Source organism: Poromitra crassiceps (assembly GCF_964638095.1).
Source record: "Poromitra crassiceps genome assembly, chromosome: 3".
NCBI lineage: Eukaryota > Metazoa > Chordata > Actinopteri > Beryciformes > Melamphaidae > Poromitra > Poromitra crassiceps.
The window spans coordinates 47,920,473-47,937,340 of NC_139625.1; the positions used below are offsets into that span (position 1 = coordinate 47,920,473).

At 43.0% G+C, this 16,868-nt stretch overlaps 1 protein-coding gene across 1 annotated transcript in view; it reads right to left on the minus strand.

Annotated features, from left to right (window-relative positions):
- Nucleotides 1-4,634: 4,634 nt before the first annotated feature.
- LOC310773123 (uncharacterized protein) overlaps nucleotides 4,635-16,868 on the minus strand; it is a 63,316-nt gene continuing 51,082 nt past the window's right edge. Inside the window, exons 14-19 of the mRNA XM_083633039.1 lie at nucleotides 14,769-14,868; nucleotides 11,392-11,676; nucleotides 10,124-10,488; nucleotides 9,725-9,845; nucleotides 8,311-8,383; nucleotides 4,635-7,393 (exon numbers count right to left, since the gene is read on the minus strand). Coding sequence (XP_083489165.1) covers nucleotides 7,080-7,393; nucleotides 8,311-8,383; nucleotides 9,725-9,845; nucleotides 10,124-10,488; nucleotides 11,392-11,676; nucleotides 14,769-14,868 — 1,258 coding nt within the window. The 3' untranslated portion in view covers nucleotides 4,635-7,079. The remainder of the gene's footprint in view (nucleotides 7,394-8,310; nucleotides 8,384-9,724; nucleotides 9,846-10,123; nucleotides 10,489-11,391; nucleotides 11,677-14,768; nucleotides 14,869-16,868) is intronic.

Sequence of the window (16,868 nt, forward strand, 5' to 3'; positions counted from 1 at the left end):
CAGTTGAAGAAAAATAGAGGGGTGGGGGCATGGGTGGATTCAATGGGGGGGGACCAGGCCTTTTTTTCCCTCACCATTGTAAATCTCCCATCTCACTGGCTGAATATGATCATCCACTTTGACAAGCATCACAGGTATCTCTTTGATAAAGCTGTGACAGGGGGGCCTCTGACAGGGCCTTGCTGCAGCCGCCCCCTCCCTCTGGAATGCCCTCCCCAGTCACGTCTGACAGGCCAAAAACTCATTGTCTTTCATACTCATGTCATCTTTCCAAAAAAGCCTTCAAAACCCACCTTTTCACTGTTGCTTTTGACCTATAATGTTTTTCTCTCATCTATTTTAATATTTTCTCTCTTTATTAAAGTTGTTTTATCCTGTATTTGTATAGTGTCTTTGGGCACGGTCAAAAGCAACAGTGAACAGTGAAGCGCTATATAATATACATTACATTACTAAACATACATTCATGAGTATTAATGTTCTGTAATTCTACTTATATTCTAATATTTCCATTCTTATACTTATTAAACAATAATTACAGAGAGACCATAATGATACCAGCCTTAAAATCAGATATTCCTCTAAATCTGGCTTGAAACAGGCAAAATTTCAAATGGAAAACAGCCAAAAAAAAATCACCGGCGTGTGAAGACTCCCAGGAGTGGCCCCCCAAAGCTAAAAGTCAAACTCCGCCTATGGGTGGGGGCTCTTAATGTGACAAATATGCATCTTTTTAATTGTATGTTTAGAGTACACACCCCCTTCACAAAGTTATTGTGTGGTAAATATGAAAGTATTATAATAAAACATTTTATTAAAAAAAAAAATCCATACCATACATAAATCTTAAAATCCATACCGTTTATCCATTATATCCTTCATACTTTTGCCAGTATGGCAATGAAGTTGGCATTAAATGTCATTCTCGGTGGTATTAAAAAGGTCTTAAAAGCCTTAAATTTAACTTGGGGGTACCCTGCATAACCTCCTTGGGAGGTAAATATAGAGATTATTCAAAAATGGAAATTATATTTAGATAAAAAAAAAATATATATTTATTTGATCTTATATTCATTGCAGCCCTAACTAGTTACACTAGCTGGAAATTGGTGGCAGCAGCTATGGATACTGCATCGTAGCGCCGGACTGAAACCGTGCAAAGGAAAAAGAATTATGCTTTTCAGGAAGGAAAAAAAGAGCACTTATTTTCTTGTCGATACTGCCGGTGTATTTTTTGAAATGATACCAACAGGCTTTATTAGATCTCAAGGCTCATAAAATGTAGTCGTCATATCAGTGTTTACTTGAACTTTCAATTCAAGAAAGAAAAGCAAAAACAAAATTGAAGTTGCATGACCGAGCGCAGCACATGAGTTCATGCTTTGACTTGTAACACTTGAACTGTAACAATACTGAATTCCATTGTTCCCATTGAAACCAATAAATCTGGAAGCCTACATGGTGAGATGTTTGTCATTTACAAATACACAGGGTGTGAGTTAATAGCCTAGGTAAACCCAGCCCCCACGTGACCTGCTCTCTCAGTTCCCAGTCACTAGCCACTAGTCACCTAGTGACTGAGAACAGGTCTGAGAGCAGGTCACGTGGGGGATGGGTTTACCCAGGCTAGTGAGTTAATGCAAGCTGCATTGTCATTTCTGAGTCTCTGGCACCTTCGAGTTACGGTGGCCTCTTAAAGCGACACAAACCTGGAGAATGAGGCTTTTTAGCCTTTGTTTCACTTTCCTTACAAAATCATCATAGACACTGGCCACACTAAAACATTTTGTCAGTCAATGAATTGAAGCATATTCCACCATTTATCTCACACAAAATAGCTCCAGTCAATTATGGAACTCAGAAGACATATTGGGGAAGAGATTACAGTAGCTGTAACCATATATCTTTATATAATTTGTTTTTGTGTGTGTATCAGTGTTTATAAAACACTCAAATCTCTCTCAAATCAAGCAATCTGATTGGTTCACAGCTATTGTATAAATCCAGTAACCCACTCCAATAACCCATGGCCATGGGTTATTGAGTTGCCATGGCAACTCTCTTACTAAAAGGCTTTGGTTACCTCAAATGACAATGTAGAAAAAACAAATGGCGGAGACAGCTGTCAGATCCTTGTGAATCGATCTTCGCTTATAACTTTACTAATACTTCGCAGAAAATTATGTTTTGTACAAGAATAGACGCGGGCTAATGTCTTCTTTGCAAAAAAAAGGCTGTTAACCCCGCATTTAACCCCGTAACGTTAGTTGGTGTCGGGCTTTGCAGAAAAGCTCTCAGCTTCTCAGCAAGCGCTGAGAATGCAGCGCTGCGCTCGAGCTGCGTGTTGGGCTTTCCAGAAAGCTCTCAGCTTCTCAGCAAGCGCCAGGATTGGCCAATGTCAACTTCAGTCTCCAGAACGATCCAATCAAATCACCCGCACGTTCTTGCGGTCCCGCCTTACAGTAGTGTTTCAACTGACTCTATCAGAATGACATGCCAGTCGGACTTATAGTATTATTATTATTATTATATTATCATACTTGGAAACCGCGGCCGAGTGGGATAACTGCTGAGCAGCGGGATATATGCCACAACACACGCTGCTCGAGTGCTATATTGCTTAAATATATAATCATTACTTATTTGATTATTACGTATTTATTGTGCGCTTAGTTTCTTTCAGGTGACGTCAGGATTCCAGGTTCTTCCCCTTTATGCCTCTGCCGGCGATAGCCAGGCCGGAGGCATTATGGATTCGGTTTGTCCGTCCGATGTTCGTTAACGCAATATCTGAGGAACGCCTTGACAGAATTTGGTGGTCAAAGTTCAATGTCACTGTGACTGACCTCACGAACGCCATTCCCAAGTTCGTTAACACGATATCTCAGAAACGGCTTGACGGAATTTCTTCCAATTTGGCTCAAACGTCGACTTGGATGCAAGGATGAACTGATTAGATTTTGGTGATCAAAGGTCAAGGTCACTATGACCTCTCGAACGCCATTTTCAAGTTCGTTAATGCGATATCTCAGGAATGTCTTGATGGAATTTCTTCCAATTTGCCTCAAACGTCCACTTGGACTCAAGGATGAACTGATTACATTTTGGTGGTCAAAGGTCAACTGTGACCTCACAAATGCCATTTTCAAGCTCGGTAACGCCATATCTCAGTAACACCTTGATGAAATTTCTTCACATTTGGCTCAAACGTCAAAGTCTGGACAGACATGCATGTCGACTGCTCACTTGTTTGGCGGAGGCCACACAACACAATTGTACTTGACCAATTCCCCCTGGTGTCCTAGTCGTTGCTCCACCCCCTCTGCCGGTCTGGGGAGAGTTGTAGACTAGCTCATGCTTCCTCTGATACATGTGCAGTTGCAGCCTCTTCTTTTCACCAGCAGGACATAGAGCGTCGGAGGATCATGCTATTCCTCCCAGTTCCCCTCTGCCCCGACCGACGCTAGTGCAGGGTTTCCCAAACTTTTTTGGCTTCTGACCCCGCATCACAAAAATCTAGGGACCCCACATGTTCAAATTCCAACATCGGTAATATCATCAGTGATGTCACATCTAACAGTATGCTGACTTTTTATTCAGAATTCTGACTTTAATCTGAGAATACAGATTTTTTTCCTCCGGATTCTGACATTAAAATCTGAATGCTGACTTTTTTCTCAGATTTCTGACTTTAATCTGAGAATTATGACTCTATTCTCAGAATTCTGACTTTTTTCTCAAAATTCTGACAGTAAACTCAGAATTCTGACTTTTTTCCTCAGAATTCTGACTTCTTTCAGAATTCTGACAAACTCAGAATTCTAACTTTATTTTCAGAATTCAGATTTTATTATCAGAATCCTGACTGATCTAAAAAAGAAAAAAAAGTGGCCCTAATCCTCTTTGGTAGTTTTAAATTGTGTGTGGTGTAAAAAAAATTCAAAAAAAATCAGGTGACCCCATTTAAATTCCAGGCGACCCTACTTACGGTCGCGACCCCAAGGTTGGGAACCACTAGTGCAATGACCAGGACTCATATGGCTTCCCAACCGCAGACACGGCCAATTGTGTCTGTAGGAACATCTGACCAAGCCGGAAGTACCGCTGCCAGGAATTGAACCCGGGTCTCCGCAGTGGTAGCTGAGTGCTTTTAACTCTACACTACCCAGCCCCCCTCAAAAGCATGCCAATTTAAAGGATTTTTTGTTGCGGCCAACAGGGCCAGCAACTCCTAAGTCACACGGTTGGTTGGTCAGCCCACAAAAAGTTCACCACGCTTGAGCAGTTTTCACCCTAGGAGGCTGAAATTTAGCATGGAGGTCAAGTGTATGTGTGAAGGTGTGTGTTTGTGTTCAAGCTAATTGGCTGGGGCGGGGGAGGCGCAAATTTCACAATGGAGTGGATGATGTCACAATGGGGTGGATGAATTTGCATATCTGGTCTCAGCGATTGATAATTCGCTTTTGTTTTTCTTTAAGAGTGGAAGCTGTTTTCCTTATGTTTCTTAAGAGAGTAATTCAAATTGAAGAGAAAAGAACGTAAAATGGTCCTCCTGGCCTTGCTGTAGGTAACATTTTGATAAAACACACAGACTACATACAAGAAACTTCTTTTATTACCAAGGTTCAGTTTGTTTCACAGAAATACATTGAACCGTACATTACGGTATGTACAATCAATATGAACAAAAGAGAAAGACTTATGAACTATTTGCATGTCAACAAAATCAGCCACAGGATGTGACCGGTTCAGCAGATCAGACATGAAATCAACAAGGTTCAACAGTCTCACTGCTCCCATATTGGGGGAAAGGCTTTCTACCGCTCTCTCTCTGCCGCTCTCTCTCTGACAAACTTTGATTACTTGTTTATTTGACTTTCTCTCTCAAGAGCAGTTGTATTCAAGTCCAAGTCGAGTCTTGAGTCCCCATGTGTTTAAGTCCAAGTCCAGAGTTACTGAACATGAGCGTGAATCAACATGTAGGACGGAGGAACACACGTGCCTGCCCTTGCACAAAATCTTATGCCAAATGATTACATGGTCTTATGCCAATTACATAATAATAACAATAATAATAATAACTATCAATGAACAAGTCTTGAGTCCTCGTCTTGTCTTGACGGAAATACAAAGGCCTTTGCATCAAGGCAAAGGGCAGCTACTAAAGAATCTTAAGATATAATATTGGTCTCTGCATAATTTTATTTGTGTTATACAGTTTTGATGTATTTACTATTATAAAAAAAAAAAAAAATAGGTAAAAATAAAATAAAGCAAATGCATGTGTCCAAACTTGTGACTTGTATTGGTAGTTTATGCCAGTCTTCTGGGTGACAAGACAAGAGTCAAAATGAGACCGAGACAAGTCCAAAATGTCAGATCAGAACTAGTCTTGCTTGGCCAGACAATCTCCACACTTTCTTTAGCACTGTACCAGCGCTGGAGAGAGTCTGGCTCCACCTACTCTCATTCTGGTATAGAGAGGCAAAGTGGAACGTCACTTCCTGCTTCAGCACTGTACCAGAGATTTTCATCCGCCATTTATTTTCCCATAGACATGTCGTAAAATGCTTATAAAATAGTTGTACTTCGTTGAACCAAACGGTTCAGCTAACGCTATAATCGGGAGAGACCATAGAACATTTCACTCGGACCAAAACTTAAAAAAACAACATAGAAGAAATATTTTCTTTAAACCCGCATTTTTTTTACGTTTTGGTCCCAGCGAATTGTTATGCGATCTCTTCTGTTTCTAAATATATCTGTACCGTTTGGTTTGAACGAGTAAAACTATTTTTATACGCATTTTACTAAATGTGTATGGGAAAATAAATGGCGGATGAAAATCTCTGGTACAGTGCTGAAGCAGGAAGTAGGCGGTCACTTTGCCTCTCTATTCACCTTATTCTTTGCCCACACATGGACGCTTCCACATTACGTCATTTCGTAATAGTATTTCCGTTTTAGACTTGCCAAAAACCCCACAGGCAAGATGGCCGCCCACACTCCCCTCCTAAACTGGCAGAATTACTCCTCCATAAACTAACATATCTTGGCCAATAAGTATGTAACATACAAAATAAAACAACCCGTAATATCTTAATTTTATGTAGAATGCAGAGGACATGTAACTCTTTAGTTAAACTTGCATTCCAGGAATATTGTGCTCTAAAGATGACGTTAGTGGCTTGAGACTGTTTCGTCCTGAAACCCACACGTTTTGCGCCAGCGTAACCTATGTGGGATTCGAAATAACGCATCCGAGATAGAAAACGTTATGATAGCCACGTTATAAACAACAAACTAACGCTGGTGATCCGTATGGAAACAGTGTTACTCGAAATGGTTAAAAGTTATATCAATTTGGTCATTCAGTGGCATTTTACTGCCATATAACATAACTAACTAGCAGCTATTAGCCACAGTAGGCAACTAGCGCTGAACCGGAAGAACAAATACGTTTGCGTCGAACGCGGAAGAGAGAAAAAGTGGGCGTGGTGAATAAGGTGAATAGGGGAAAGATACCAATTGTTTTAATTTAAACCAATCACAATAATCTTGGGCGGGGCTAAGTCCAGCAACGGTGTTCTTGTGAAATAGCATCAGGGAGGAACTTGTTTTGGTGGAACCAAATTGGTAAATCCCCGAAAAAGAAAAACAGTAAAAAAAAAAAAAGTATGCAGAGCATGTAAAATTAGCCTTTTTCAGAGTGTAGGAAACTCACAGGTTGATTTACAACTGTAACTCATTCATAATATTGGCTACATGATGAGGACGCTACCAGCTGGCATTTTGCCCTGTGTTCAAGCTCCACCCCCTCTCCACACCCATTATTGCAGCCTTTCACACAACTCGCCCGCCCCGCCTGCCAATAAAAGGAAGTGAACGCAAAGAAATTACTCTGAAACACCAGCGCAGACACTGCGTGACACCAACAAAAATGGCGACAAACTTGACATCACATTCCCAAGCCCAATACCCGCACGGCCTACTTCCGTTGAGTCAGAGTAGGTCAAAACTGAGGCCAGACTCCAGCACTACACCCCTGGATGATTCCCTTCATTTACTTTCAATGGAGCTCAGAAGTCCATCAGGTGGGTCAGAGGGTCTAGAGACTTCAGGACGATCTCTTGTTTCTGGCCGTAGATGCCCTGCTCCACTGTCACGCCCGCCTGGCCTGACGCGAGCTGCCGGCAGGCGGAGACCAGGTTGGCGTAGAGCCGGGCGGCCCACCAGCGCTCGCACCCATCCCTGTACTGCACCCTCCCCCCGGCCACCGGCTCCCCGAGCAACGAGTCCTGGGGGAGAAATAAAACACTCCCCGGCAGCTCCAGAATCGACACCGGCTGCTTGGCGTCGTTCCGGAAGAGTTTGGCGTTCATCAGAGTGTCGGCTGTCAGAGAGATGACACAGAAAGATCAAGGCCGGATGTTAATGTGAGAGAATCATGTTTGCAGAATGCTCTGTTAATTACTCAAGAAGAAACAGTCAAGTGGGACATCTGGGAGTGTAGAGGTAAAACAGTAAAGATGCGGTTGCGCTCAGATGAAAGTCAATTATAACATAGGTCAAGAAGAAGTATTCTAAACTAGAAAAATTGAAAATAATTCTGCACACTGGTCTGTTAATTAGACCACTAACATTCAGTCAATAAAATCCTCATCATATTAAAGCCCCAATATGTAGAAAGCTGCTGAGCAGCACCAACAGCGGTCTCTGCTGCCACAAGTGGTCATTACAGGATGCTAAAGATGCTATACTGTACTTCCCTGTTTGTACATTCAGATATCAGCCTTATTTTACCGTGTCTGCTTGTACTCTTACTCTCTGCAGTGTTTATAACTGATCCACCAAAGAAATAGCTGCAAATATCGTGTCGACTTGTTTTATTGAAGAATAAAACATCCGCTAATGATGCTATGCTAACTCAGAGTGATAAACACATTTCACTTCCTATACGTTCTTCACAATAAAAGCGTCCCGTTAGTTTGTCAGCGGAAAGCTTTTAATATGAAGGAGCCGCAGCAGGAAATGGAGATACATCCAGGTAACTTGACATGCTCCGGCCCACTCACTAAAGTTACATGCTGCAGGAACATGCATTCAGGGCACAGAGTGGGAATGATAGAGGCGTCATTCTCCCCATTAGAAGTCAGTGAACCATAAAAATTATTTAGAAGCTGTTACGCTTAAGTAGTAACATTTTAAGGTAAAATAGTAACATGTTACATGTTAAGGTAAAGTAGTTAGATATTGGGGCTTTAAGTAAGTCAGAATGTGTGCAGCCTGCAGAGTAACATGGCAGCTCACCCATCTGTTGAACAAGCTTCTTTGGAACAGCTCCCTGGAAGAAGCAGACGTACACCACCATGCCCTGCTGGATCTGAGGACAGAAGTAAAGCAGTCTGTCACTAAATGGTATGTCACTAAACAGTCTGTCACCAAACAGGTCTGTCACTAAACGGTCTGTCACTAAATGGTCTGTCACTAAATAGTCTTGTCACTAAATGGTCTGTCACTAAACAGACTTGTCAATAAAAGGTCTGTCACTAAACGGCCTGTCACTAAAAGGTCTGTCACTGACTGTGTTTACATGGACATGAGTATCCTGGTTATCCTGGTTTTGATCATATTAGAGATATGGTGTTTACATGGAACTGGTTACTGATTACTGCATGCTATTTGCGCAGACACATGTGATGTTTACAACACACCAGATGTGGTTCGCTTGTATTGGGGAGTGATGTCATTCACCTTTTTTGTGCCGAGAGTGTGTGGGATTCCCTCTTCACGATGGTCTGTCCACGTTCGCGTGCTGCTTCTTTCTTTCATTTTAGTCACAACACCTTCGTCCTGTAGTCTGTATACTACAGACTTGAATAGGTCAGCATTTCCATGCTTTCTCCCATCTAAACTGCCAAGTGTATTTAATTATTTTCATCGCCGAAAGACAACACTCCGTTTCCTCCGTGCTCCAGAAATGAGACGCATCACTTGGCTGAAGCCACGCCTGCGCAGGTCTGCGGCGGTCAGAAACCAGGATAAGATGTATACTGTACATGCAACAGTATCCTGGTTTCTTTTGGAGTACGCCAGGTAGAATAATTAGGTTTCTAAAAACCTCGGCACATAGAGGTCACGTGGAGGCTGGGTTTACCCAGGCTACAGGAAGGGTGCAACGCACTTTATACTGCACGGAAGAGAAAGACATCTATCTTCTTGTCTTACTATCGGAAATATGGCAAATAGGCGAATGCCCCATAATGTTTGCGTGTTCCTTTAATCGAGTAGCTTTCCATCTAAGCTCGCAGGGGTGTCAAACTCATTTTAGTTCACGGGCTACATGCGAGCCAATTTGGTTTCAAGTGGGTCAGATAACGAAAATAAACGCATAATAACCTATAGCTCCAAATTTTCACGTTTGCAAAGTCATCCTGTGGGCCAGATTGGACCCTCTGGCGGGCCGGTTCTGGTCCCCGGGCCGTCTGTTTGACACCCCTGCTCTTTGTGTGTATTTGTAATACAAAGTGTCAGTAAAATAGATCACTCTGCACTCATTCTAAGTCACTCTAAGATAGATAGATAGATTAATAAATAAATAAATAAATAAATAAATAAATAAGTAAATAAATAAATAAATAAATAAATAAATAAATAAACAAATAAACAAACAAATAAATAAACAAATAAATAAAAATTAATAAACAGACACAAAGCAGCCCACCTGGGCCCACTGTGCCTTGGCCCCACCCAGCGCCGGTCTGACCTTCACCCTGGCCTCACAGCACTGCTGCAGCACTGCACGAGCCTGGAGCCCCCCAGGCCGCACCACACAGGGAGGGGAACTGCAAAGACAATGGGGACAGGGGGGTGTCTCAGACACAGAGGAACTTTAAATCACACAGATTTTTTTCTCCCCCTTTTAGCTCATGCCATCAAAACCATACACCTATTTGACAACTTACACCAAAAAATGTCAAAAACATTATTTTCTTGTATTTTCATGTCAAAACCACATTACTTTTACTCCCCGCATTATGTCCCATTCCAACATCCTGTTTCAACAGGAAATGCCTCGCATTAAGGAAGCGAGCTGCTCTCAAAACTCCGTTTGTGACTTCACCTGTCCAGCTCAGGAGTGGCTTTGAGCTTTGTGTGGGCAGAGCAGGCGACAGAACTGGAGCTCCTCTTGGCTGAGGAGTCCGTCTCTGGGTTTCTCTTCCTCTTGGCGGGCCGCTGGGCTGTGCAAGGGGGCGGGGTTTGTTTCTGGGTTTGGGTCTGAGGGGGTGGGGTTTGTTTTGGGGTTTGGGTCTGAAGGGGTGAGGTTTGTTTTGGGGTTTGGGTTTGAGAGGGTGTTTTTTTTTGGGGGGTTTGGGTCTGAGGGTGGGACGGGAGCTGGGTCCCACTGGCGTCTTGCTGAACTCTGGATTTTGGCCCTCTCTGGGGCTGTGGATTGGCCGGGAGCTCGGGCTGAGGCTTGGTTACCACCTGAAAGTAGAGACGGGCATTTTAAGTAATTCCATTTGAGTACTCTCCTTCTATTATGAAGAAGTAACTGGGTACTTGCAAAAAACAAACAAACAAAAAACATGGGTGGTCAGTGTGGAAACAAGCAAGCGGCTGCGTAACCAACATTTGGCTCTGGTAGACAGTTAATTTTCATAGGCTATATGCCTGTAAGAACATCTACTATCGAATTGTAGCGCAGAGATAATCTGCTGTGTAGGGGCTGTTCACATAATACCGTTTGTTGCATGGAAAAAGCACTGCCTGGTGCCCTTTTTCTGTAGAGCGGATATAATATAACATAATATTATATACATATATGGATTAGCTTAGAAGCTGTTAGCCTTTCAGTAATTCACTCAAATCCAAGAGTTGGTGCGCTAAACTCAATAGCGCACCTGTGCTGAGTGCTGCCAGTTTGGACTTTTTCAGCCTTTCAATAATTTACATTAAGTTAATCAGCTGGTTAGCAAAGGCAAAGGCTTACCAGATATTTACAATACATGCCAGGGCTAATCCATACTACAATTTACAGTAACGTATGACGTAAATCCACTGATTACCACGTTCCATTTCTTCACCGGTCGGTGACAGTTCGCCCTTCGAGGTCTGTCCGGAACTTTCTGCATATTTGTTATGTCTTGCAAATGTTGTGGGAAAACAGCAGTGGAGTCAAGTAACGTTCGTAAACTAGTGCAACGTTTTGCATGAGTTTTATCAGCACTGCCTTATGGAGAAGCATGTGTCTGTCTTGTTTGCACTGAGGATTTCCTGTTGCCGGATTCCCACAAACAAAAATAAAAACACGAATATCCGAACGGCTGAAACGTTACTCGAATACTAACATTATGGAGTACCCAAGGGCTCTTGCCCTGGCTCACCTACCTGGAAGTGGATGCGGCGCTGCGCTCTGGTGCTGCTCGGCTGAACCGGAGACTCACTCGCCTCGATCTGGACCTCAGACTGGACCTCCTGCTGGGAGATGCTCTCAAACTGGTTCTGGGGCTGAGAGCTGCTGGTCTCCCGGCTAGTCTGGACCTGGGTCAGGGTCAGGGGAGGGTCTCGTCCCGTCTGGACCTGGGTCAGGGTCAGGGGAGGGGTGGCGGACTGGGAGGAGACTCTCCTAACAGCCCACACCCTGGTGATGAACGGGCCCATGGGAGCAATGGGCTGGAGAGGGTGCACATGAGACTTAGGCAGAGAGAGAGACAGAGAGAGGGTTCGTACAACTTTCAAGTAAAATTCAAGCACTTTAAGGCAGTGGTCCCCAACCACCGGGCCGCAGACCGGTACCGGGCCGCAATGCATTTGGTACCGGGCCATGAGCCTGGTTCACACACACACAATGTTTTTTTATATATATATATTTTAAATAAACAGGCTATAATATTACTAGGCGATTCCTAGGCTTGTCCGCTGTGCGGGCTCGTTATCACCCGTCCTGCAGCTCGCCAAGCTGAAGGACGTACCTGGGTTATGCGCATTTAGTACGCCGGCGGTTGGAGAATTGCACAGTTTTACTTCTCTATAACAGTATGTGCTTTGCACCATTTATTTCTCTATCAAAGTAATGTTATTTAATGTAATGTTTGTAGCTTCTTTGTGTTGCTTTTCTTGGCCAGGTCCCACAAAAACTATATGTTATTTCAGTTATACTTAGGTAACATTAGTTACTCTCCTAGAACATTTCCATACACTACCATTCAGGTTTGACACACCATTTTTACCATTTAGAATAGACATCAATCTCTAGTAGAGACTCCAATTCAATCATTACTTAGCCACCCTAACATGATAGGGGAATTGACACCGGCTTCAAACCCATGGGTTAACCTCTCACTTAAAGTGTGGAGGCAAGTGGTCAAGAGATTTCGGATTCAAAGAGAGATTAAGTTACTCAGCTGGCCAGCGTACGACCCGGGTTTTGCACCAGCCTCTATGGACTCCAGATACAAAAGATGGTCTCAAAATGGAATAACAGCCCTCTGTGGAATAGTGGTGAACGGGGAAATAGATAGTTTCCAAAATTCCAAAACCTGTACCAGAAATATGACTTAGACCCCAAATCAGACTTTTTTAGATACCTTCAGCTTCGCAGTTACTTCTGGACTAACATTAAAGATGCAAACACCGGGGAAGTGTCAATGATAACCAGAGTATTGGTTATTACATGGATGCTTATAACTCAGCGAGTAGTAAGGGTATCATAAGTAAATTATATCATGGTATTCGGTCTCTGAATAAACACTCTACAGAGTACATAAAGCAAAGGTGGGAAAGGGAAATGCAAACAGATATAACAGAAATCATGTGGAGCAATGTCTGGGAAATTCAAACCACTTCCACAAACTCTTTAACATGGAGAGACTTTTGTTGGAAGAATATAATTCGCTTTTTTATCACTCCAAAACAGAAATCTAGACAAATGGGGACTCCACTGCCCTGTTGGAGATGTGGGGCAATAATGGTGGACCATGCCCACATATTTTGGTCTTGTCCTGAGTGGGCTATTCTGGAAGGAGGTGTCGAGGATAATCTCTGACACGTTGGGCTATGATGTTTGCTTTTCTTTTCCCACCTTATACCTCGGACTAGTTTCTGGGGATACCGAAAGAAATGATCTATATCTCCTGAAGTTATTTCTGGCAGCTAGCAAGAAGGCCATCACGAAATGCTGGCTTCAGAAGCACCGCCCCCCGGTGGATATGTTTATAAACATTGTAGAATAGGGAGGTACGGTAGTGTAGTGATAAGCACTATCGCCTCACAGCTCGAAGGTCGTGGGTTCGATTCCCACCTGGGGACGAGGTGAGCGCTGAAGGAATGCGTGCCCGTCCGTATGTCCTCGAGTGCCGCCTCCATCGCCCGGGTGGGGGTCGGCAAAAACGGCCTTTCTGTGTGGAGTTTGCATGTTCTCCCCGTGCCTCCCGGGGGTTTCCTTCATATAGGAACCCCCTTCACAAAAACATGCATTGTCCTGGTTGCTAGTGTGGTTCCTCCTCTCATCGTTAAGGGCGCCTGTTCAGGGGGAGGGGAACTGGTTGGAATAGAGTGACCCTTCCACGTACTATGTCCTACCGGTGAAGAAGCTTCCCCTGTCAGGTGAAAAGAAGTGGCTGATTGACTGCCCATGTCTCGGAGGAGGCATGGAATCAGTCTCGGCTCTCCCTGAGCGACAGAGGATGAAGTAGCAACCAGGATAAATATATAAAATTAGCACTAATGGGGATAAAAATGGGATAAAAAATCGGGGGGAAAAAAAAGAAAAAAAAAATAAACATTGTAGAACAACTGCACAGAATGGAGCAACTAACTTTTAGTCTGAGGTTACAAAAAGAAAAAGGGGAATCACTCTGGTACAAATGGACAGTTTTCCTAACTCATAGAACGGAGAGGTCTGGGCCCTCTTGAGTGGGGGACAGAACGGACGAGGTGGAACATCAGCCTCTTCTCCACTGTTTCTGCCTGGAGCCTGTCTGTGGACTGTTCTAAGACAAGGGTTGCCAGGGACATCCTGCCGGCCCCTGGGCCAGACGTTGGACATGCCTGTTAAGTGAAATGACTCTTGCTATTACCCCGTTTTACATTTACTTTTTTCTTTTTGTCAAAATGTATTGTACAAAGTGATGTGCTGTGTATGTTGTGACCTCTCCTGACCTCCTGTTACATGTCTTTGCAAAAATGATGTAAAAATAAAAGTATTAAAAAAAGAATAGACATCAAAACTATAAAATAACACAAATGGAATAATGCTGTGACCAAAAAAGTCAAACAAATCAAAGCTATCTTATATTTTAAATTCTTTGAAGTAGCAGGCCCTGACTTCATGACATTTTTTCACAACATTTCATATTATTTTGAAGCAGCGGGGACCAAGATTTAGCAGCAGGGGGGGGCCGCTGCTGCTAAATGTATATAGCAGAAACCCTGTCCTTTATACTCTCAGCCATCAATGCATATTCATTTCTTCATTTTACCAGCTGTTCATATTAACTTTGATTGTATGTTTTGATCATGATTATTAATGCTTTAGAATTTCCAGAGTAAGGGATCAATAGAGGACTTATCTAGCTATGTATGGCGACTTCAAATGTTAAAAGATGTTTGGTTTACACGAATGATTGTGTAGATGAAAGTCTAAATTATGTTGAAAATCAAGCTTTTTTCAAGGAGTACATTTGAATTCAAGCATATTCCTAACCTTAAATACATAATGGTTCAAATTAAGCATAGACAACAGAGGGACTGGAGGAGGAACTGACCGTTGTGTCCCTTGAAGGCATCGCTGGCTGCCACTCTTCATCACCATCATCACCACTGACAATAACACAATCTTCATCATCATCATCCTCATCATTTCCACTGACCAGATAGAGACAGAGAGAGAGAGAGAGACAGACAGACAGACAGACAGATCATGACCTCAAACAAATTCAAACATTAACATTAACATTACATAACTAGTATCTACAACACAAGTGGTCAACAGCCAGTCATGAGTCCAGGGTTTTCCCAGTCATTATAATAATTAGGTGCAGCGCCAAAAAGATTTTGTGCAGCACCCAGGGCAAATAAACTGGAAATATGGGGACAAAATTAATAAATAATAAAAATAACTAGACCATCTTGCGATGGGCTCACATCAGCCAACTAAAAAAAAACAGTATGTGAGCCAGGGGCGTAAAGTGGGGGGGGCTAATGTGGGGGGGTAGGCCCCCTTGCTCGGATCATGCCCATTTTCGAAGTCAACCTTAATTCTTATGTCAACTTCACACCTGTAAAGTTTTGTGACTGCATCTTGCACCATTCTGACGCTATCGCGTTTGCAAAATCCAAATCTGTCCACAGACAGACAGGCAGACACCTGACAAAGTACTAAAAACGTTTTCTTCCTGCTACAATAGAGCCCCTTCTAAACATGCAGTGAGATCCGGATTATAACCAGCTGCTAGCCGGTCGGCCTGCATGTTTAGAAACAATTAGCCGCCTTATGCGCACTCCCGCGAGTGCGGGTCATGACCATCTGAGCCCCTAGTACAGGATCCGCATTATTACCGGCTGTTGTTTAACACCGGCAGCTCATGTTTCGGATCATGTAGCTGTTATGTCTGAGTGGGCGGGTGGTGGGGCACTTTACAAACCATTAATCTCCCAGTGATCATTATTTTCATGAATGGACGTAGTGTTAGTTACGTGGCTGGATTATTTGGAAGAGAGTCAAATTAGGTGAGTAAACAAGTAAAAGTTTAATCGTCTCTTTGTCCCCCATCTGCCAGTTTAAAAATGCAACAAGGAGATGATAGCCTACTACTATAGCCTACTGCATATAGGGTGACCATTATGTCCCGATTTGTGCGGGACTGTCCCGCATTTTCACGGTTTTTCACGCATCCCGCAAATTGAGACGTTGTCCCGCATTTTGATTAGCAGGCTCCAGTTTTCACATGCGCATTTATAAAATGTGGGTTATATGAATTGGCTGTGTGGAGAAGGGGAGGGAGGACTAACATCACGGGGGCGGGCTGTGTCTGATGTCATCATGTCAATCAAACTGGGGTACACGGGGGCTGGGATCAAATGCACGTTAGGGTACGCCCACCGACAACGACGCGGAAACAAACAGCAAGCCGATATGCTGCAGATTTGATGCGGAATATTATGAAACATGGAGAAGGAAAGGGAGGAAACTGCGACAGCAGCAAAGAAAAGGAAATGCAGCTACAACAAGGACTGGGGAAACTATCCGTGGGTGAAGCCAGTGCAAGGCGATTCTCAGAGAGTTTTTTGCGACATTTGCCAGAGTCAGTTTTCAGTTTCACATGGAGGTGAATACGACGTGAAACGACACAAACAATGCGAGACTCACAAGAAACGTGTTGCTCAAAAGGAGGCTTTCCAGTCTATGGATACGTTCCTACTGAAACCCAAACAAGATTCCAACACAGATAAGGTAACAGCAGCTGAAAACACTTCTCTTAAGTTAGGGGTTCCTTAGGGGTTCCTTGAGGGTCTCTAGGGGTCCCCAGATATATATATATATATATATATATATATATATATATATATATATATATACACACACACACACAGATCCTTTCCAAAAAATTAGAATATCATGGAAATACCATGGATGCAGCGGTCATCAGGTCAGAGTTGTGAAAGTTGCATTTAAATAAAATATATTAAGTTTTTAGTTTTTTAGTTTTTTAGTCTCTTATGTGCTACTGAATCAACGAGAGGGCAAAGCATACTGTATGTTATGAGCTAAGGGGCAGAATTGAAATGTTTATTTTTTAAGTTAGATAGACGTTTATATCAACATCTTAGACTACCTCGATGCACCGGTAACATGTCCCACATTG